Genomic DNA, 23,181 nt, shown 5'->3' on the forward strand with positions numbered 1-23,181 from the left:
CATAATGACCGAAACATGTATCTCGTCTGCACGTTGTTTCGGTCATTATGACCGAAGAATGAGCCTTTCTCTTGGCCGCTCATAGCACGCCATCGGTCACAGCTTCTTCACCGATGCGTATATGACGTGACCGACGCAGCGTGCATAGCTAAATGCACAGGAAAACTCAAATAGAAAGGATCCAAGCATTAAAACGAAAGAAAAATAGGTTGGTGCAATGGGCAGATTTGTCTAAAAGTCTATGGCAGGGAACGTGTTAATGATTTAGTGATAAAAATACTTTGGGAGATGGGAATGTTGTTCAAAATTCTCTCCTACTGGTACTATAATAAATACCAAAACTCAATTTCCGAACTGCAGTGAAAGTGGTACCACTCCATTCGTTGCTATACTTTAGAATTTGACTGTACCTTGCTGAATTTCTCTAATTCCCTATATTGGAGTGCTTTGCTATTTACATAAAGACAGGGAAATAAAAAAAATGGACTGGAAATCTGGGAAAAGTGGGAGAAATAAAAAATGGGGAAAGTTGGTATGAACCCTTTAATTGGCTACACAGTTTATGTATGTTCCCTCATGTTTGATAATAGTACTCAACCCTTGCTTTATTTCCAATGGATCTTCCCAAGAGTGGTGCTATTCAGATGTTCATTTTACTTGCAGATTGCACAGAGGACATTGCCATTCCTTCACAACTGCATGCGTGAATCAGTTTTGTTGGAAGTTGTCAGTCCCCCAGGAGCAACTGCTTGCTGGGTAATCCTCTGCTGCTTGGAGATTCTCTCAACATGCGAGAAGTTCACGGATAGTGCTCACGTTGAAAAATACTCACTGTACACTGCCCCTCTTTGGGCATATGCTAAAGACAAGGTAGGAGAAATTATTTTTCTGACTCCTAATAGGTTTTTGAGGAGTTAATTAAATTTGCTTGTTTGGTTTATGGATTTCCTCTATGGTTTCAGCTGTGGTTTTGTGATGTTTGTGCTTTAGGCTGTGTTAGACAAGGCTGAAAAAAGTATCTTCTGTGTGGAGCTGGGATACCCTGTATAGTCCATGTTATTAAAAAAACAACATATTTAGCCAAATCTGGCTTTGTTTCTTGCATGCTGTGTAGAGTGAGGTTAGTTTGAACCCTTTTTGCGAGTCCAAACAAAATGACCACTGAGGTGTACATTGTAGTAACTTCTAAATTCTGCAATTGGATGCAATGGATATTGACATAATGCCCTAAAAATGATAAAATGTGTTGTTTTTCCTATGAATAAGCTGTGCTCATGTATTTTCGCTGGAGGTCTAGTAATATTTGTGTGACATGGTGTCCTTGCCAGAAAGAAACTGCTGTGGAATTTGGTGAGGATATGTAAATGAATTACGACTGCATTCCATCAACAGATACATATATAATCGACTAAATAAGAACTTCCAAAACCTTTAATTTCATTATAATGAAGAAAATGAACCAAATTAATTTTACTGTTGTGCACTCAAAGTAGATCGCATCGAGGATAGTTTTCTGGTACATAAACTCAAAATCAGAAGTCAAACCTGTTACCAGCTAAATTAATAACAAATAAGAGGTTAGTCATTGATGGTAGAGCTTAATACATTTTTTTTTGACTTATCATTAGAAGTGACTTTAGTTGTGCAGTAGCAAATACGAAACACATGTTTAGCTCTCATCAGTGCCTAATAATGTTAAAACTCCCCCTGCTAAGTGGAATGAGTTCGAACGTAATTAGTGAGTGATTTTTAAATGAACAATGAATGCTGAGAGGTTTTATTTTTATTTGCAATGTTAAATATTTTTTAAAGTTATTGAATTTGATAATTGAGGTTATCGATCCAATGACTGGTTAGTAATTGATTATTATACATCAAAATGCATTCAAACTCACCCCACGCTACAGTATAATCTTTTCATTGAATTGACCTTTGTCATTTCCAGTAATTCTTGTGAAAAACTTACCAATACATTCACTACATACCTTCTTTAGATGCTGCACTAATTTTGGTACATGCTCTACATGAATGATAGTGCTAAGTGTTGCCCATTTGATAGGTGTGATCTTTACTTTGAAATGTCTTATAATTACTGAGTGTTTAATTTTCTAGCTGTGTGAGCTGGGGGAGCTGTGTGGTCTAATGCCAGGAGAGGAGCCCACGAGTGAGCAGTTGCACATGGTAGTGAGCCTATCAGCCGGAATGGGTGACCCTCCTTTGCCTCACCACTTGTCCCAATCTTCGGGATCATCAGCTACTCCCCAAACTACTGGAAACAAAGAAGCAGCTGTTTCAGTGGAGAATTATCAAAGCCACCTTGGTCAAACTCCGACGGATAAATTAAAGGAAGCTTTGTCCTCCCAAGAAGCTTTTAAAAGACACTATCTGGTAATGAAAACTTTATTCGACAAAGGTGTTATTTTTTTCGTTCTGTTTTCCTATGCTAAGATACCTGTGAAAGATCTCAATGAATTTTTTTGTGAATAACTGTAGAATTTTTGCTCTCCTGATAAATTTCTCATCATGTTTGTTTAGAATTTTATAAGAGAGCAATTAGTCTTCTCCTATGGAAAAATGAATTTGAATTTTCTTTCTTTCTTATCTCCTTCATCTCATTCATGTACCACACAGGAGGCATGTTCTCATGTTCTTCAACAAGGAAGTTACCATTGTGATAATTTTTTTTTTAATTCATTGGTCTCAACACATTTACTGTAGTCTTCATGCACGAATAAGTCTCATGTTGGTGTATTGTGTTCTATTTTTCCATGTAAAGATAGACTGACTGTAAGAAATAATGAAATATTTAGATGTTTAGCTCTTGAATTTTTTATCACAAAAGAAATTTTTTGCTTCTTTTTGAGATTATTTTGAGAGGTTTAAAGAGATGAGCTTATCTCTGAGGGGAAAATTACATTTTGAATTTTCAGTAATTTTTATGTCCTTGAACTCATTTATTTTACATGCAAAGGGCATGTTTTATTCTTTTCAATATGGAAATTTTGACTGTGATAATTTTTTTGAAAACTCAACACATATGAAGAGTTTTCTTATGTACATTTATTTAAATTTTGAAGGGTATGAAGAACATTATTTAAGAATTTTTCCATTTCAAGATACAACTTAAACTTAGCATTACTATGGACTTCTTTGTACTATAGTGACTTTAAAAAATTTCAATTTACCACTGCATTATCACTGGGTTATTGCCAACCAGACATTATAACACTTCTCTTATTATAGCCTTGTGCATGTGTTGTTTTCTGTACCTGAAATAACATTTTTGCATCTTTTTAAAGGAATTAGCTGAACTAGCAATGGGTACATTCAAGCATATCAAACGAATCCGTTCAGCTCGCTCTGTTGGTCGAGATTTGGCTCACTTTTACTTGAAAATGGGGCAGCCAAGTCAGTCAGCCACATTTTTAGCTGATGCACTGGACACATTCCAAATGGAAGGGTGGATTTTGCCCAAAGGAAAAATTGCAGCGGAATTGGCAAGTTGTTACCGCTCTGCTGAAGATTGGGGAAGGTGAGGTATTGTTTTATTTAGTTGATGTGAGTGTTATTTACTTCATGCCTGCATTTTCATTTTGAAGCGTTCTGTAGGATTTCATTCAGTATCATTTAGATGAGGGCTACCTTTAACATGCCCTGACATTCGGAGGCATATTTGAACTGACACTGTGCTCTTTATGCTTCCATATTAAGAAAGTTCCACAATTATATAAATTATGTTAAGATTTACATCATCATCATGTTTTTAAAAGAAGCGTAGCTAAAAATATTCAAGCATGTATTTATATGTATTTAACTTAAGAACTCTGGTGAATTCTAGATGAAGATAGTAGCTGGAGATACTTATTGTGATTTATGAAAAAATCACACCTGTAATAACAATTTGGATTTGCAGCTTGTGTTGTATATTAATGATAATACATAATAATTATCTGAAAAAAATAGAAAAACAAAACTATTTAGTGGCCATTGGGGTTGGGTGATCACAATATTTATCAATCTAATAGGTAATTGGAGTTTGATAATTTAGCAGCCAAAATAGATTTTTCACACCAAAATAATGTGATTGACAAATGATTATATGAAAATTTTCAATTTATAAACAGTAAAATGAGTTTTAAACGAATAATGAGTTAAACTAAGAAGTCAGCATCTAAATTTCTCTTATCATCAAAACTCTTCATGGTTCATAATGCTGAGTGAATATCTTCCCAGGATCTATCGATGACTAATTTTAATTACAGCAGACTTCTGATTACCCAGCTGCGGTTAATCCGTGTTGTGGCTTATCCGTGCGTGGGTTTTACTCTTCTTCGATGTTTTCCACGATCTTTATAAAAAATTAATCTGATGCAAAAGCACTAGGATATTTGCATTTTAATGCAAGGTTGCACCAAGCTTATTATTTCCATTAGAATCCTGTTCGTAAAAGGGAATTATGTTATTTACTTTTTGGCCAGGAATGTTTCAAGTTTACTTGGACGTCTGCTCTTGCATACAGACGGCAATCAGTGGCAGGGGAAAAAACTCTTGATTAATTTTAGAAGATTCGTCAATGGTTTCTACCAATCGTAAATTAAGGGAAATGCTGTCTACGATCAATAAATGTATATTTCATATCGCAAATACACTATTATTGCCGTGGCCTCGCTTTCAGTTGAATACGGCACAAAGGAACCCGAGATTTTGTCGCACTCGAACATACTTACGCCGAGACTGTTCAAGGTCAAACTGGGGAGGAAGGGAATAGAAGAAAATAAAGTGAAAGTAAAAAGAAGTGAAGGCAGCGGGGGAAGTGGAAGTAAAGAAAGTATGAGTCATAGCCAGGCACTCGCATGAGTAGAAAAATTGCCAAAAGTCCTGGTCTTGCACAACTGCTGCTGTGTGATGGGGTGTTTGCGCGGCCATTACCTTCACGGAAAGTCCTTGTTCAGTGTTATCTAAACATCGCGGTACGCAATTGCGTTCAGTGATTGCGGAACTGCATCCCACATCAATTGCATACTGGGCAACTTGCATGAGACGTGAGTATGCAGCATCCTGACAGTGTAGTTTCCGACGTCGCACAGCGGTTTTGAAGCATTCCTGCAAGCCAATTTTCTGAATCCGTGATCTCATAGGCATGGGTGTAAGATTTTCAGAAATCAGGTATTACACGGAGTAGTAGGAATATGAGTACAATCACGTTTTCGCCGCTAAAAATATCGTGGTCGGGAGAAGATAGCCGTGAATGATTCCGGAAAGCAACCAAAAATAACAGACACTGTGCATAAATAATACTAAATAGTTTGATTTACATGAATTATGAAAAATACATGGAATTAAAGTGAAATTTTGGATTATTCGTGTTTTCCGTTTATTTGTGCCACCTCTCACCATCATTAGCCCGGATAATCGGCAGTATGCTGTAATAGGATTTTAGATCAATATTTTTACTATGCTTTTGTATAATTTTCAATATTTTGCCATTATTTTTTCACATTAAAATATTTTTTACAACAGGTATGCCAAAATGTGTGCTGCTGTTGCCAGCTGCACTATTCTTGACATGGAGATAAGAAATGTCCATTTCAAGGATTTACTGTCTACCCTGCCGAAACTCAAAGACGGTAAGTGTATTATGTAAAACTTTTAGGTTAAATTTTTTGGTGAAGCTTGTCCTGCATTGACTGACAGTAAAATTATTTGTGGATTGATATCTTTATTAATTGCATGACACCTTTTCCATACTTTCCTGCTTATCTCATCTAGGCGACTTTCTGTTTGAACAATGGAAGAATCATAAGTGGTCGGTATATGTGATTAGAAATGAGGGGTGTATTTTGACTTGGTAGCTGCACTTTAATGGACACAAAGAAACCATCAATGTAGAGATTCCTTCGGATTGGATTTGATACTCCTCCTGTGTAATAGGCCAAAGTCATGGCTGAAATTGATCACAAAACAAATAGGTATATGAATAATATTATGATATATTGACTTTGATCAATTCCAGAAGTCATATTTAATTGTCAGCTATATATTCATCATCGTCATCACTGGTCAAAAATCCTTAGATAGGTTTGATACAGCTCTCTCCTATCAGCTAATATTTTCACACCTATGTATTCCTTTTCTTTGCATTTGAGAAAAGTTTATAAAGAAAGAGGAAGAATGAAAGGGAATAAAAATGAACAATTTTCACTTTAAGTATTACATGTATGTATTTTTAAAGCCTGGCTAAAATTCTGTTATAATTACTTTTGGTGATCAAGCAAACAAAGAATAAATTAATATATATTCAAAGAAAAAGTTATGGTTGCCTGTTAAAGCTATCCTTGTGACAGATGTTAGTTTTCCTCTTGAATGTAGAAGCTCATAAATGTTTGATGTTATTTCATCTGTTCAAATGGGTGTCCTGATATTTATATTGAGGGTTAAAAGTCTTTCCAGAAACCCAAACATTAACTGGAAATTCGTTTTGATGTGGTCTTTTTTTCTTTCAGAGAATCTTACCCTACCATTTGGAGAATCTTTTGTCTTGAATTCTGTGGAGATTATTAAGAACAGAGCATCTTCTCCGGGTGGATGTGTTGAAGCCAGTTTGAAGATAGAGAGCCTTCTTCCAGGAAATTGTCTCATTCAGAGGGTGCAAGTTGCTTTGGAGCAAATCACTCAGCCCTCCCAAGAAGAGCGCCGTCCTGGTAATGTTAATTTATGGAAACTCATTAAGATTCCATTGTACAATTCTAACATTTTTTGAGTTTATCTTATTGGAATTAAGTATGCCTTGATTAATGAACATCAATCATGCGGTCTGATAATTTTTAAGTAATTTAATTTTTAGTTAGGAAATACACACGTTATTGTCAATTAAATGAGTTTGAGTCCAAGTGAAATTCATATCTGTTTGATTTTATTTAGTGCATTCAGCGAGGACCACATCAACTAATGTGGCAGTTCCTTTTTGTAAATTTTTTTCTTCCTCTTTTCTAAATACTCCAGAAACTCACTAATCTATATCCCATAGATGGCTTTCACCTTCTATGGGTTCTCTTCTTCCATTGTGTGATGCCTGTTTAAGACTCTGAAAAAGAAAGTCAGGCCTGATTTTGGGAGTTTTATAAACTTTGTCCCCTATTGAATCTGTTTAAGCATTTTCATGATTACAGTCACTTCATATGGTAGCTTATATTTTTGGATAATAATATTTTTTGGCTCTTAGGAGGTAAGGAAAGTAAGTTCCATTTTGAAATAAAATATTTTGAACAGCTTTCAATGTATCGCACATGAAAGAACTTATCTTGTAACACTTTTCTGCAAATTTTTCAAGTTTGATGAGAAACTTGCCACAGCAGTTGTCCCACTTATCTAGTTCGTCCTTTTAGAACAACACTGCAATTGATGACAGCCATTGCTGCGCTAAATGTTTCACATTGTAATCATTCCAAAACATATGCCTGCTATCTCATGCTGTAAGTGGAGGAACTAGTGAAAGTTGGATGTTGCCATGTTTGCACTACACAGTAGATGATTTAACTGCTTGTAAACTAACTGCTTGATAAGGATTTGGGTTTTTTGGTTTTGTTGACATTAGTAAACATTTTTGGAACTTATCGGAAACAAAGCTTTATATGACCTTAATGGACTGAGATAGGCTACATGTCATACAAAAGAGATCATGAAATTTCAGGAATTTTCCAGGCACACATTGTCATCGTATAATATCTCTTCTCATGAAGTTTTTCTTTGACTTTACTTATCGGATCAGTTTTGACAGCAGAATCTGGATCACTCTGAGCCACATCATGGGGATTTCTTTGCTCTTACCCCTTTGTCACCATGCCATCACTCATTGCATATGTTCCATAAACTTCTTGAATTTGGTGATGAATTTTGGTTGGCTTTATATTGCTTTTGTTTAATATCCAAATCACTCAAGGGATCGAGTTGGTGTGGTGGCTAGAGTGTTGGCTTCCCACCCCGTGGGCTTGGGATCAAAACCCGGCAGTGGCAGAGACTGCCCGATCCCTGCTTGAATGTTGTGTGGAGGACATTTCAAGGACAACACTCCGTCCGTCGGATAGGACGATAAGCCTAGGCACCTTTCGTTAAGAGCCGGGTTTCTCTCCACCCTTGCCTACCCTTCCCTTATGGTGCAAATGACCTAAGCTGCCGGTCGCTCTATAGTTTTGCACAATTCTGTTATCAACCACCACCTTTGAATTGGCTGCATTTTTGGTAATGTGGTTGGACTGGACTTGTGTCTTTTTCTTCAGCTCAACTTGAATTTGGAATTGCTTGCATACTGAATTGTTGAGGCCTTTACTTTGTAGAATTCCATTATATGGTTGGAAGGAAATTACTTTGCTTTTCTACAAACCACACACTTTATTGCCGACTAGTTTCGGTTTCACTGTACCATTTTCAAGACTAGTGTGTATCACTAGTCTTGAAAATGGTACAGTGTAACTGAAACTAGTCGGCAATAAAGTGTGTGGTTTGTAGAAAAGCAAAGTAATTTCCTTCCAACCATATTGCTTGCATACTCCTATCATAAGTATATGGAAAGGACTTATATTAAATAATACATATGATGCAAGGACTTGTATTAATTTGGATGTGTTTGAAAAGAATTTTGACCAAAGTTTAAAAAATATTATTTCCAGCTGGGAAATTAGGCCGTAAAGTATCTTCAGCAGCCAAAGCTCGAGGTACGAGGGGTAATCGAGGACTGCAGCCCCCAGCAAGTGGTGGAGGAGATGATGGGCAAGATGATGACCATTTGGAGGAGTCAAAATCAAGAAGGTACAGTGGTCGCACTGTAGTTGGACCAGAAGCCATGCCTGTTTTGCACATGGCAGAGCATCTTGATTATCGTCAGGATGGGGGCTTAGCATCTGCTAACTTAGTGTGCAGAGATCCTGAAAGACTTGTCAAGTAAGTGGTGCTGGTATGGTATTTCTATTAATAGATCTCAAGAGTACTGTCAGGGAAATGTTATCTTTGTGCTATTACAGTAGAAGTCTGTCTTAAAGAGTACTTTTGATACAAAATAATTGCTAGTCATAGTATGTACTATAGTTATTCATTAACTGTTTTCTAACAGTATTGGTAAATAACTCTTTTCAGAAATAGAAACTAGTTTCAAGCAGTATGTATTTCTATGCCATTATTGCTTCTAAATGAGTGTGTTGATCACATCCATGTAAAGCCCTGGCTTCTGAAAACTTCTAGGTGACATGAGGCAGCGTGATTGTACGGTGGTTGTTTTCATGGGAACTCCATTATACTGGTTATCACTATCATATTGGTTTTTAATCTTTATTGCTACTTGATGGATGTACCTTTTATATCTTGTTCAATATACATATTTGTTTTTACATTTTAGGCGTCAAGATAGCCAAGGAAGGTATAGGAAGGTATCATCTGATGTTACTCCTCGAACAAACTTCTCACATTTTTTGACTGCATGTGATGTAACCATCATGCCAGGAAAAAATACAGTTCTCGTGAAAGCCAAGGTAAATTTCTATAAATTTCTTTTCTTCTTGATGTTTAAAAATCTCTGGTGTACATATATATATGTTCAAATCTTGATATCCATAGAAAAGTATTTACTGTGGCTATCTCCTAAAGATGGTGAAATGTAAATTAACCAAGCCTTTTATCAGTACACTATGGCTGCTATTCTGGATAGAATAGCATTATGCTATTCGCCGATATTGCAACCGAAGATGCAATAATATAGCGTATTGCAACCCAGATGCAATTGGGTATTCAGACCGGTTGCAATTCGTGTTTTTACTACACCGGAAGACGTAATTCTCAAAACAGCTATAGCGCATTGCAATTCACTATTATGAACGGCGAATTGCAACCGATAAGGTTGCAATAATATTACACGGTCTTCGAGGCCGAGCTATTCAGTATTGCAACCCAGAAAACATGCGCATTGCGATGCTGAATTGTTTTTCTGAGGTTTAAGTAAACTAATCAAGTATTGAAAAATGGAATAATAGCCAAAAATAAAATTATATCTACTTTATTTTAATTAAATAATCGTAGCATAAGTGATGAATATTTAACTATTTTAGTGAATTGGTTAGAAATTGACATTGGAGCTTAATATATGAAGCACAAGCTTGCTTCATCGACAGTACGAAAACAATAACAATTAATACAAAGAATTACTACGATTAGCCCAAATTTTCCGTGTTTTATTCATATTTACAATTCATAATTTTATTTCAGCACTTGACGTGCGACGAAAACATCCTCAATGTTGGCTATCAGGTCGATTCTTGAAATATTTCAAGCTTGTGTTAACACACTAACTTGTCAAATATAATAATAGTTGTAGCTTTCAATGAAAACCATATACAGTGAAACCTCTATTTTACACTTTTGAATGGACCACTTAAAAAAGGTGCAAAATTGAGGATATTGTAAAATAGAGTATCATTGTTTAAAGGCAGTATTGTTTGGGACCCGATAAAAACTGTGCAAAATCAGGGAAAATGTATAATGGGGGAATGTAAAATCGAGGTTTCACTGTTTTACCATAATAATACCATATATTTTGATCAGTTGTTCATTTCCTCAATTGGACAGTATATACAAATACATGCTACGAGTCGAAATTATTTTCCCCACTATTCGCTACCTTCTACAATTAAAACTTAAAATTTACTAAATTATAACAAGGGCAGTCGACTTGAATTACTTGCTTGAAAAGAAAGGATTTCTCCGAACGCCTATAAAGTTTCCGAACAAATATGATTCACCACAAACGTTCAATGGGATATCCATGAACAACATTAATGGAATATATATCATGTGGAATTCAATACAAATTGTTTCCTCTATAGGCAAGTAAGTTATTCGCACAATTAAGATTCAATATATCGGCACAGTTCAGGATCGATCAAAAATTTCAGTGAGCATATTAAAATCAGCTGATATGAAAACAATAATAAGTGACACAACAGCACTTTCCACACGATTCACTATTGTTAGATTCACTTTTTCACAGCTGTTCCATCCATCCTCAAGTTCACCATCACCTCCCTCTGCTTTTTTCACATTTGCAGCTGAAATATCGATACTATTCCATCATAATACATGAAAGCACAGCTGTGACGTTGCCACCTACTTCATTTCCTAAACAGAGAATGAATACTAAAATTAGGGAGTCACATTATACAAACCTAGCATTATAAACGAAAGCTTCTAGTTCATACAGTAAATCGATATTGTCACGAGCAATACAATAAAAGTTGATACACATTTATTTTGACATGCAACAAACAAACAGACTTCGAAGCCTAACACAATTACAAAGATAATCAAACATATTTAGCTTTCAATGATTACTTAGCGTAGCATATATCTCACATTAAACAACCGATTGGATACAGGTAATTGATTTAATATTTATCCCCGATAAATTATCATTATCATAATGAAATTATGATCCAACCCACCTGTGAAATTGTGAAACCCATTGTGAAATCTATGACAGCCACAACAAACAGCTGATTTCCTAAATGAGATTTTCAAAGCGTATTATATATACATCCAAGATGTTAATATAATTTTTAAATGTCAATAAAGCAATAGTTTATAATTGCAAGTCAATATTCCGTAACAGGGCCGGCCTTAGGGTGGAGCGACCGGCGCGCTTTGGGGGGCCCCGCGTTCGTGAAAAAAAAAATTAAAATACATATACGATAGTTTTGAAAACGCAATTTCAACTATTACTGTATTGTTAAGTCAGTGCTAGACAAAAAAATAATATTATGAAAAAGGAATAATAATGCAGTAATTTTTATTGTGCAATTGCGTTTGTCAGTAAGCGTTTTTGTAAACTAAACTAAGTAATTGCTTTAGGCTTACAACTAATTAACTTTCATAATCTAACTTATAAAAATACGTATCTATTGAAAAAGCGCACTTTTTGTGTTTATTTTACGTTATAATTTTATGAATAATTATAATTATAAATTTTATTTGTATTATACTATTTTGAACTCAACTTCGTGAAGGTATCATAACGGCATAATTACGAAGTCTGAATTTGGGATGGGAACACATACTTAGCCAGAGAGTGGTAGGGATTCAAAATGCTCGAGTTTGTAGATGGGGTATAGAGTTTAATATTTTAAGTGAAGGGCCCCGCACTGAAGGTTCGCCCCTAGCCCCGCACCCGCTAGGGCCAGCCCTGTTCCGTAAAATACAGAAAAATGTATAAAATATCTTCTCCCTCATTGGTTGCGAAAACTGTTCAGAAAGTTTTTCATATGGGAAGAGGCGGAGCTTCCAAATAGCTCGTGCAAGAAATAGCATGATGCTATTCCGAACAAAATTATTACTACGCTTCATTCAGAATACGGGGTCGTTGCAATAATGACCCGCGGAATAGCATATGCTATTTATTGCAATGCTTATCCAGAATGGCAGCCTATGTATTAGTTCCAAATGAAATCTAAATTGGATAATCTTTATAGTTTACTATTTTTATATTTATCTACTAATTCACATTTGAACCATAAGAAATTGGTTGTTCTGGATGTAGTGTATTACAGAGGAGAAAAGAAGCAAAGTATATAATATTTATGCACTAAAAGAAGGATTTATATCAGCTCTCTTAATTATAAAATAGATCCTATAATATAAATTGGTATTCAGAGGAAATTATGATTGAAAATTTTTTCTTGTAGAATTATGCTTCATTTATTTCACAATGTTTGCTCTTTTTGGCATTTTTACGATGGAATCAATTCTGTAATCGGCAAACATAGAAATTGAGGAATGTAATGAGTAGAGATGTGCGAATAGTATCCGCGAATACTCGAATACAGGAAAGTATTCGATATTCGAGATCTCGAATAATTATGCTAAAGGTACGCTCTCAAATACCTCGAATACTTTGAATTTCGCGCCACCCACTGTCGTACGCACGTCATTGGTGGCAGGAGTGGGGGTTAAGCAAGCTACCTGTTGAAAATAAGAAGTTGGATGAGCTGAGTATCAGATGGGCGTGCCGCTGAAATGGCGTTTGGTAGATAAGACAGAAAGGCATTTGTATACATCAGACAGAAATCCATCGTAGCAGTGTAAATGCCAAGACGGATTGCAATCATTTTTTCGCAAGGTGGTGTGTCCCCTTAGAGTATTTGAAAGAGATGTTAGTTGAATCGACTATATGACCAATTGCTTCCATAAAATTATAATATTCCATTAATCAGCTAAATTCCTGTTTGAATCCTTTAAAGGAAATCACAATTACCAGCCAAAATCTTGTGTTGCCTGATGCATAGGCAACCACTTTCCCGCATTCATCATTTAGTATTCGAAATTCGAGGTATTCGAATATTCAAGCAATGATTTAATATTCGCATTCGAGTTTGAGAAATCTGCTATTTGACCCATCTCTAGTAATGTGCCATTTTACCATGGTTTCAATGTTAATGTTTAAAATTTGTTAATTTTATTTTTCTTGGGACTTCAAATTTAATGCATTAAATTTAAATTCCCAGTTGTTGTAATACATGCCAGATTTAATATCAGCTATTCAGTTTTGTTTATGAAATAAATGTGATATTATTTGTACAAAATTTCAAAAAATCAATTGTATTTGATGGTTCAAAAAAGTTTCTCAATTACCATGACTCCATACTAATCCACAAATTAATGTATTCACGAATAATAGGAGATTAAAATTGTAATGCTATATAGTATAAATTATTGAATTATATAATTATAGTGTGCCTAGGCACTTCTAGTGCCTGCAAAAAAATGTTGCACATATTTATATAATTCCATTATATGTTGATTTTCTATAATAATTTTCAGTAGATTCATGAGTATGTTTGAAAATGTACAATTACCTTGTAAAAGATAGTATTCGTATTAGTTGTTCATTTATTCACTAAAAATTTGAGTGTTTTTTGTGAAAATTTCAGAGTTATCCGTTACTCTCTAAGCATCATTGATATTCTTTTCCTTCAGGGTGAAGGGTTTGAACAAGGCTCATACCGCCTCCATCAGCTGTCATTAAGGCTTTCATCTGCCTTGGAAGGAGAGGAGGTGCAGAAAAGTTTGGACTTTTTGTCTGATTCTATTTCACCTTCAGTTTCATTTGATGTGCACACTGAGCCACCAACTGTGAGCATCAACAAGGGAGAAGGTGACCTCTTGGCGGGCATTGAACAAGAAATGACCCTGGCCATTAACACTGGCAGTCTCGGAATAAGTGCTGTAAGACCAACTTTGTATTTATCCTATTTTTCTACTTGTTCTTCAAGACTTAAATGGCGGAAAACAGCTCTTTTCCCTCCTATTTTATTGTTTATTTGATGTTTGAATTTTGGTGTAGACTAATGTTTTTCTCTTTTTTAATGTCTTAAAGTTTGTCTTATTTCATTTCAGGATACCTACATTAATGTTAAAACATCAAAAGGCCTTCTAATGCAGGTGAAATCAAGTGATTCTGAAAAATTGAACGAAGAAATAAATGATGCAGAGCCTCTTTCCCGAGATTTCAAAATACATTTGCCTGTCTCTGAGCCGTTTAAAAGTGCTGCCATTCCACTGAGAGTTCTTGCTAGCTTGTCATCCCACAAAGATCATTCTCCAATTTATCATAAGGTAATGTTTCTGGTTGTGTGTATCCTCTTTTATTGGTGGTTTTAATGCTCTAGAGTGGAGCTCACTTAACCTTCCTAGCCAAAAAGCCAGTCAATGTTCAATGGTATACAATGGCAGATCCAGGATTTTTTTCTGGGGGGGGGGGGGGTGGCACAGGGTTCGGACTGGCAAGCGATCTGCTCATACTAGAGATTAAAAGCAAGATACAACTGTTACTGTACAAAATATTCTCTGTTGTTTCTTATGAAAGTTATTAATATTAAATGAAATGATTGAGGCTCTGTAATGCACAAAACGAAACAAACATAATGATAACCGCATTAAAAATTTTGTCTACATTTTAAGCATCTAGGGGAGGGAAGTGCCCTGGGCCCCTCCCCTAAATCTGCCCATAATGGTATAGAAAAGAGTTAGATATTCTATAATATGTTTTTCAATACAAAAATCCAGATGGATATAGCCATTATCTTGTGTTGAAATGCTGTCGTAAATTTCTCCTTGCTATATAAGATGTGAGTATATTTATAACAGAAATGTACCATTAATGGAATTTTATTTACTATGAATTTCTCAGTAGTATTCAATCTCTAGCTTTATATCTTACACTAAAGTCTCTACTCTCTAATATAAGTCTATTCTAGCATCTTTGAATTTGTGAATGACTAAGAATCATGTGATTCAGGCCTAATGTAAAACTACCTGTATGGGATGGCAGAAGTTGATTGCAGTTGATGGCAGAAGACTGGTTGCAGTTGGAAAAAAAAGCCATTTTCTCAGTTGATGTGGATAGTTGGCTATTCTCCTCTTACTTTTGATGCAAAGTTGTTGAATAATCTCCATGACTCATTTTCAATGTTTGCCTTTCAGTGGCTCAGAAAAATATGTCCATTTTGCCATAAAAGACATTTGTGAGGAAGTAAATTGTTGGCCCCCATCAATTTAGCATGAACAGACTCTGGTTTTGATCAGTTTGTTGAAGGGAGTCATTTTTGATGGCATCAAAGGCCTATGGTATTTTTGAAGTCCTTGTTCAACATAGCTCTGTGTTTTACTTTCAGGTAACCTTAATGTGTCCTTGGCCACCTGTTAGTACTACTATAGCATCCAATATTTCAGAAGCTTCTGAAGAAGAAGAGAAAGTCATTCCTCTTCAGTTCCTTCCACCATTCCAAATAGGATTCCGTCTTCACACTGCTCATCATCGTAAATTCGTTCATGTAACAGTGACGGGACTTAGCTCTCAAGTTATATGGTTGCAGCAACCTGAAATGATTATTCTCAATGAAGAAAGTATTAAAGAAGTGACATCTTGTGATTTTGATTTGATTGGACTGAATCCCGTAGGGCAGTGTCTTGTAAGTATGATATTTATGTTTTTGTCTACTGAAACATAGTTTGTCCTTTACTTTTACTTGGCTTAAATTTGCTAGAAGTCTATTCTTGCATAGAGGAAAATTAAATGAATTTTGGTTGTGTTATCTATTGATGATGCTCATACGAGTTTTAGAAATTTTCATGTAAGCCCTTCCTGGTGGGAAGAAGAAGAATTCATTTAATAAACATAGGAATGTGGATATAATTTTTTAATAATCTTTGATATACATTATAAAGTTTCTCACTTGCTCCATATGAAAATATCTTTCTTATTTATCAAGAGTCTATGGCATAGTTCTCTCCTGATTGAATTCTTTTCAACTTGCAATACTTTTTGTAGAGGGTCACCAATGGAACCAATGTGTCATATATGTGGGAGTTGAAGTTTGATTCTGGACAAGAGAATATAAGAAGCAGTCTACAACCATATTATGGCAACAATAGCTGCCAATCACCCACTATTCATGTTGAATTCCATCTTAAGTATTCTGGTGGAATGAATGCAGAATGCAGCCCTGATAGCAGCCTTTTTAAGCCTTACACATGCCGCTTTGAAGTGAATGATTACAGGGTATTGTATTGTCTCTATTTTATTTAGGAATTTTTTTAGGTTGTTGATATTTATCATCAAAAGTACGCATTTCCCTTAGCTTAAGTCATCACACAGAAGTAAATTTTCCCAGTATTGAATAATTATGCCAGCTGTTCCATTCCGGCTTTATTCCAGTTGGATTAAATACCCTTAGTATGTACCATTTACTAAATCAAGTGCATACATCTACAGAAAGCACCTTGGAACCAGAATTTACGCACATAGTAGTGCTTGTATACCCATATAGCCATTAATAAGCATATAGCAAATACTCTACCTTAAATGCTCCATTGTGATGACGCCTGTCTTGTTGTATATCTATCAAAAATAAGAATATACATAAAAAGTTATTTGAATTCTACTGGCCATCTTAGTTAATTTAAGCATAACTTAGAGAATCATCTTAAAGAATTATTTTTTATCTGAATTCTCTGTTGACTTTAAAAGTTTGATTTTCAAATCGAATTTGAGGTGCTTTTGAAATACAGTAGACTCTCGTTATTGCAAAGTTCACGGGACCGAAAAACCGCAGGTTTGTAATAACAGAGTTTGTATGAACGTTTCTTAAGGCCTGGTTACACGGTACATTAGAATGTAGAAGAAAATGTGAGAATGTCTGAATCTCAGAATGAACGTGAAAATTCACCGTGTAACCACGCAAAATGTTGGAATTCCTGAACGCCTGCTCTGATTTCGTTCAGACAATCGTACAAGTTGGTCTCATAACAGACTTATAACCTGGTGGCAGACTATGAAAATGACACATTCAGTTCATCTGGTTTGTATTGGTGACTTCTTTGTTTACATATGGCTCCGATAGCTTGTCTTGAATTTTTCACTGATTGGATATGGGTAGCGAAAGGATGGAACAGAATAAAAGGGTATGGGTAAAAGGAAGGATCAGATGGAAAGGTGCTGAATGCTTGAACTGCGAGAATTGTCCAATATTGAGATCCAAATGATAGTTAAAAGGTAATAAAAAAGCATTTGATAGACAAAGAAATTAGTTTCAAGTACTATTTACGCTGTATTTACTCGAGTTCCTGTTTTTGAATCAAGACCGGTTGCAAAACGAGTCAAAATTTTAGGTTTTGCGTTGACATGTAGCAAACGTTATGGGCATCGCAGTAATAAATATTGAATTCAATTTGCTAAAAGCCTCATATTTCTCGTATATTCCTGTAGCGTGAGCCGATTCTCAGGAGAAGGATGGAGAGAAATCACAACACACTCGCTTTCAGGTCTAAAACTAAACTGCCTTTATTATGTCCTGTTTATTATGTCACAAGGCTTAAGGGTATGAGAAATTTTGAAAATGTGATTTTATTATGGAACACTACTATCCTACCAAATTTGAACGATATCAGCGAAAGACACTTCTTGAATGTTAGGGGCTCTTGAATGTGACGAGAGGCCAGCCCCCCGTTACATTCCTTATTCTTCCCCGTATTTTAATCTTAATCGGTATTTATTCTCGTAAACAGCCACTTTCCTTATAATTTGATCCTACAATGGGTAGAATCAAAAGTACATTAATAGGGTTGTTTACAAAGTGAAAAAGGGATACATCCTAAATTTGGGGTAATCCGAGAAAAACTGGCGACTTGATAAAACCCTGCGGTAACCCTGATTTAAGAGTGTACTTATGTTGAGGATATCCCGTTGACATTATAGGTAATGTATTTGACTCCATTCTGTGGATCATCAACCACATATTCCTCTTATTTTTGTCCTTTGGAACACATGCAAAAACCTTCTCCAGCGAGTAAATAGAGGTACTAGACGACAGGGCACTTTATAAGGTTTTATAGGATACACGATTTATATTGTCTTCACACGTTTTTCTATTGAAGATCCATGGTGCAATACACTTAGTGCATTAAGCAAATGATGTAGGTGTGTAGCGTAGATCAAAATCCACTATCACCTTAATTATTTCAATTTAATATTTTCAAATTTCCCCAAACAATCCCCTTTATTTATTTCAACAATGCCTTGGCAACCCAATATATTCACCATCCGAAGTTTGATGTTAAAACAGCAATTATATTCGCCAGATTTGCATTTGAGCCCCTAGATTGACAGTTTTTCTATCCACTTCCTAAGTCTGTCATCAGTGGATACCGTGCCATGATGTAATGAGCGCATGCTCCATCACGTGTTTTCAAGCAGTCAATGAAGATAATTTTTTAAAGACTCATAACTCAGCTAAAAACATCTACGAAATTTTCGGCGAGTGTGTTTGAGGTAGGATATTCTTATTCTAATAGTTTAAAAAAAGTGTGCATGTTCCCCATTTGTTTATATTTAAAGTTGAAATAATTTGTTGCGCATTTAAAAATGTTAAAAAAAATGTCCAAAAAAATGTACCATGTAACCACCTATTCGTGATTCTTGTCCATGTAAATGTACAAGAATCTGTTTAGAAAACCATTCAGAAAAATGTACAGAATCTTGCACATTCTAATGTGCCGTGTAACCAGGCCTTTATGGGAATCATCGGAGGAAAAAAACGTACTTTGTCAAAATTTCTTGTCTGTTCAATCTCCTGCACTTCAGAGTCAAGGGTATAATATACGCGATTAAATTATGCGCAAGTCCTCAATATATCAGGAAGATGCGTTTCAAGACCTTGCTGGTAAGTTGATAAATCAATACAAGACATCGAGGAGAGTGGTTATCCTGTGGAATGCAACACTGCATCACAATTGTGCGTTATCTCACGATTGTGAAGAACTGATCTAGCTTGCAACGTAGCCAGAGCTGAAAAAAATTGTTGTCCACGGGAAGAAAGAATGGGCAAAACGCTGAACAGTTCCTGACTTCACTCCAAATTAAATGATACTTTGTCGAGATTATGCCCAGAGTTCCTCTACACCACGTCATGTGACATCGGCAAACTCCAAAGGTGCCAAATTTGAAATTTTGGGCACGCTTTAATTTGTTGAATGCTCGTATCTCTGAAAGTTCGTAAATCCAATTTGTGTAGGAAGAGGACTAACTGCACGTCCCATTTACGAGCGTTAGTGAGTAGGTCACCATGATTCCACAGGAATGAAGCTTGTTATATGATGTTGCGTGCATATTTAGATATCTCCTACTGAAGAAAGAACCAAAATTGACACTCTTGGGCACAGTACAAGAAGGGAACTTAGATGTTAGATTACGATGTTAAACGTAGATCAATGATGTTAGCATAGCGTAGTGTATGTCCACCTAAATGCTGTTGATTTTTCTCGGAACTTTGTAATAAAGTTCATATTGTAATTGCTGGGACTGAGGTTTGTAATTTTGTAATAACGTTTCTTTTACTATAGATTAAATAGGCCTTTTCGTCGGGGCGAACTAATTGCTTCGTAATAACGAGAACTTCGTAATAACGTTGTTCGTATTAGCGAGAGTCTACTGTATGTATATAAAATTTTTAGTGCAGAAATGACATTGGCCAGTAATTACTAATCTCATGCAGACCATGGTGTTGGAATAGTTGACTAGTATTCTTTCTAAGTATGAAAAATCTAGAATATTTTTAATGAGTTACTGCTATGTTTATGATGTTGAAATTTTTTTCAGACTCTATATGAGGTCAGGTCCCGAGTTGAGCCTGCCAAAGGGAGTGAATTCTGTCGAGCTGGTGGGATGTGTCACTTGCGTTTGCAGATTGTTCGGCTCGGACCTCCTCCTGCGTTGATACCTCCTGCTTCTCTAAACCAGGCATCAATAGCATCTTTAATGTATGAGGTGTTGGCTGACCAAACCATGTGGGCAATCTGTGGGAGAACTGCTGGTGAGTGTGTGATTTGTCCAGTAAAACTAATTATCCATTGCATGGTGCGTAAGCTCAAACCGAAGGTCAGAGAAAATGAATGGGCACGTTCATCAGTTTTATTATTGTTGCTTGTTTTAGGGTTTCAAAAATAAGGAGATCCTTATTTTTCTGTTTTTTTTTAATCTCTTGCATCTTTTTGAGCTATCCACTACTAAAAATAGATGGCCTTGACCCTATCGCAAATAAGTTGATAATATCACAAACTCCTGCCATGCTGGTATTCACTCTGACACTACCTCACAGCCTTGTGTATAGGTTGTTGTTCACACTCAGAATCGTTTTTGTTAACACCCTTGTTATTGATTCCTTCCCTCAATGTAAGATTCTTCCTATATGAGTATATGAAGCAACTCTTATGTCATCTACAGCTCATGAAAAGTGGTCAGCAGCTTTTGTATTTTGTAACTTTAAAATTTGGAGAGAACACCTGAATTGGGAAGATTATTTTTGGCACAATTTATCTTTCCCTTCCACTTATGTACCAAATTATTTCTTTTAATTTTAATTTTGAGTCTGAGTGAATGACACCATTGTGATAATTTTCCTTGTAATTCAGACCTTGATTTCAGTGCCATGCTTTCTTTGTATTTCCTTGGCCTATACTTTGGAAATATTCAATGTTTTTGTATGATCATTAATTGGATAATTATGTCTATTTTTTCTGCAAATCAGTGCACGAAACAGTAGAACCTAGGAGTGGTAGCATTATCAAAACCTCCAATCATGAGGTATGATGCCAGTCCCTATCAGTGATTCTGACTCAGTTTTATATAGTCCATAGGTTTGCCAACTGTCCACAGGAATAGATCTAGCTACCCAAAGAGAAGGAAATGGCAACATTCACAACCAATGGGAGAAATCTTGTTGTCTTGCTGACAAGCACTACATATTAGATATTCCAATTTCATGGGCCAAAAATTACACGATCTTGTCATTGGACCCCTGGTGTTCAGAATTTTTTCTCCCATTTTAACACGTTGATCGCCATGCCGGTCATAATAACCGGAGTCGAGTCGCTCCTGTCACGCCACGCCGGTCATACTGACCGGCTTCCGAGCGACTGTTTCAAAGTGGATTTCTGATGCCGGAGTGCCCGGAATCTCTTGCTAACGTATGGGCCAGGATCGTTGTGGCATCAGAATATAAGTACTTATTTTAAAGTAAAGTACAAAATCACATTTAATGTTTTATGTTCCGGGAATAGTTAACGGAATGAAAAACACTAATGGCGTCAGAGGACATATCTAATAAAAACATAATGGCGGTCAACGTGGTAAAATTCAAATAATATTAATAATAATAATATAATTGTTTATTACTCCAACAAATAAAAGTACAGAATAGAATTAATTACATAAAACGGAGTGACTTAAGGTAGCCATTAAGGACAACCTGTTTTTTGGCTACCATCATTTACATAGGGTCATGCTGACATATAAACATTTGAATTGAAGCATGCTATGCTATTTGCATCTTTGATGCATCTTATGCTATTTGCAGGCTGGTAATGTCATGGTAGCCCAGCTGCTGTTCTGATTCCCCCTGGCTAAAGTGCTTAGATAATTCAAGCGCAGCCAAGTTCAATGTAAGAAATGTGGCATAACTATGTGGACTCTATAATTCATGTTGAACCAACCATGTTAATCATAGGCCTTTTGGTGGTACACTTCCAATCACTCACTATAATAAGATTCTTGCTATATGCTGTTCTCATTAAAATGAGCCTCCGCTCTACTCCTTTTTGACCATTTCCCTTTAATTCTGCTATGAAAAAGCAGCCATCACTATGAATGTTTAAAGGAAATAAATTTATCTTGTAAGTTCCTTTTGGGAAATGATGTGTTGAAAACGTTTACAACAACTTAAGCATTTGCAAGGTACATACACGATAGATAAAAGGTGTGAAAATCTTCAATAAAAAAAAAGGAAATTTATTATTTCTTTTCTTTAATCTAGGTGTGATAACATTGGATGGTGAGGTGGATAAACAAAATGTCACCCTAGATGTGATGCCTCTGATTGGAGGTTTCCTACCCCTCCCTTTGGTACGACTTTCCAAGTACATACCCATAGAAGCTAAATCTGGATCTGGCAGAGGTTTGTAAATGAGAAATTTCTATGTTGCTAATATAGGCATTCTTTGACCCACAAATTCAACTTTTTTGCTCTCTGAAAATTCATATGCATCACTGTTTTATAGGTAATTCCTATTTTGTATGCTCCTAATTGACACCCATTACTTGACTTTATGTAGTACACAAAATTTGAAAATTCAGATGTTTGACGGTAACAATTTTTTAAATATTCTCCTATGATTTCACTCAATGATGCATCACATTTGCTTCCTTTTTTATCTATTTAATCTAGTTTTCTTAGCTGTATTGATACTGTGCTGTAATTTTTTAACCATATTTTTATTATTTATAAAGGTGCTCTTAATTTCGCTGCATCCAAAATTTCTACTATAAATGTTTGTTGTGTTAGTATTAAAAAAATTAAACATGGTATGAATAAACCATGATTAGTCATTAAGTTCTATTCTTTTTCATCTGGTTATATTATCAAATAATTATGCATTCTCAAAAATGTTTCAAACTAACAGGCAAAATTTCATCAAATTATCTTTAAATACTGTGTAAAATCGTGTAAGAGACATGTTATTTCTCTGAAATGGCAGGCAAAAATAGGGGTGCATCTCTTACACGAATTTCTTTTCTTCCCTCCAACCCCCAGTCGC

At 35.6% G+C, this 23,181-nt stretch overlaps 1 protein-coding gene across 1 annotated transcript in view; it reads left to right on the forward strand.

The window, feature by feature from the left end:
- Window positions 1-23,181, forward strand: part of LOC124165318 (trafficking protein particle complex subunit 10) — a 35,084-nt gene that overhangs the window by 9,289 nt on the left and 2,614 nt on the right. Inside the window, exons 7-19 of the mRNA XM_046542672.1 lie at window positions 664-870; window positions 2,113-2,388; window positions 3,300-3,532; window positions 5,521-5,627; window positions 6,504-6,701; window positions 8,667-8,937; window positions 9,389-9,521; window positions 14,011-14,259; window positions 14,431-14,649; window positions 15,708-16,004; window positions 16,364-16,594; window positions 20,189-20,402; window positions 22,401-22,541. Of these exons, the coding sequence (XP_046398628.1) occupies window positions 664-870; window positions 2,113-2,388; window positions 3,300-3,532; window positions 5,521-5,627; window positions 6,504-6,701; window positions 8,667-8,937; window positions 9,389-9,521; window positions 14,011-14,259; window positions 14,431-14,649; window positions 15,708-16,004; window positions 16,364-16,594; window positions 20,189-20,402; window positions 22,401-22,541 (2,776 nt within the window). The remainder of the gene's footprint in view (window positions 1-663; window positions 871-2,112; window positions 2,389-3,299; window positions 3,533-5,520; window positions 5,628-6,503; window positions 6,702-8,666; window positions 8,938-9,388; window positions 9,522-14,010; window positions 14,260-14,430; window positions 14,650-15,707; window positions 16,005-16,363; window positions 16,595-20,188; window positions 20,403-22,400; window positions 22,542-23,181) is intronic.

This window comes from Ischnura elegans, chromosome 9 (assembly GCF_921293095.1).
Source record: "Ischnura elegans chromosome 9, ioIscEleg1.1, whole genome shotgun sequence".
NCBI classification, from domain to species: domain Eukaryota; kingdom Metazoa; phylum Arthropoda; class Insecta; order Odonata; family Coenagrionidae; genus Ischnura; species Ischnura elegans.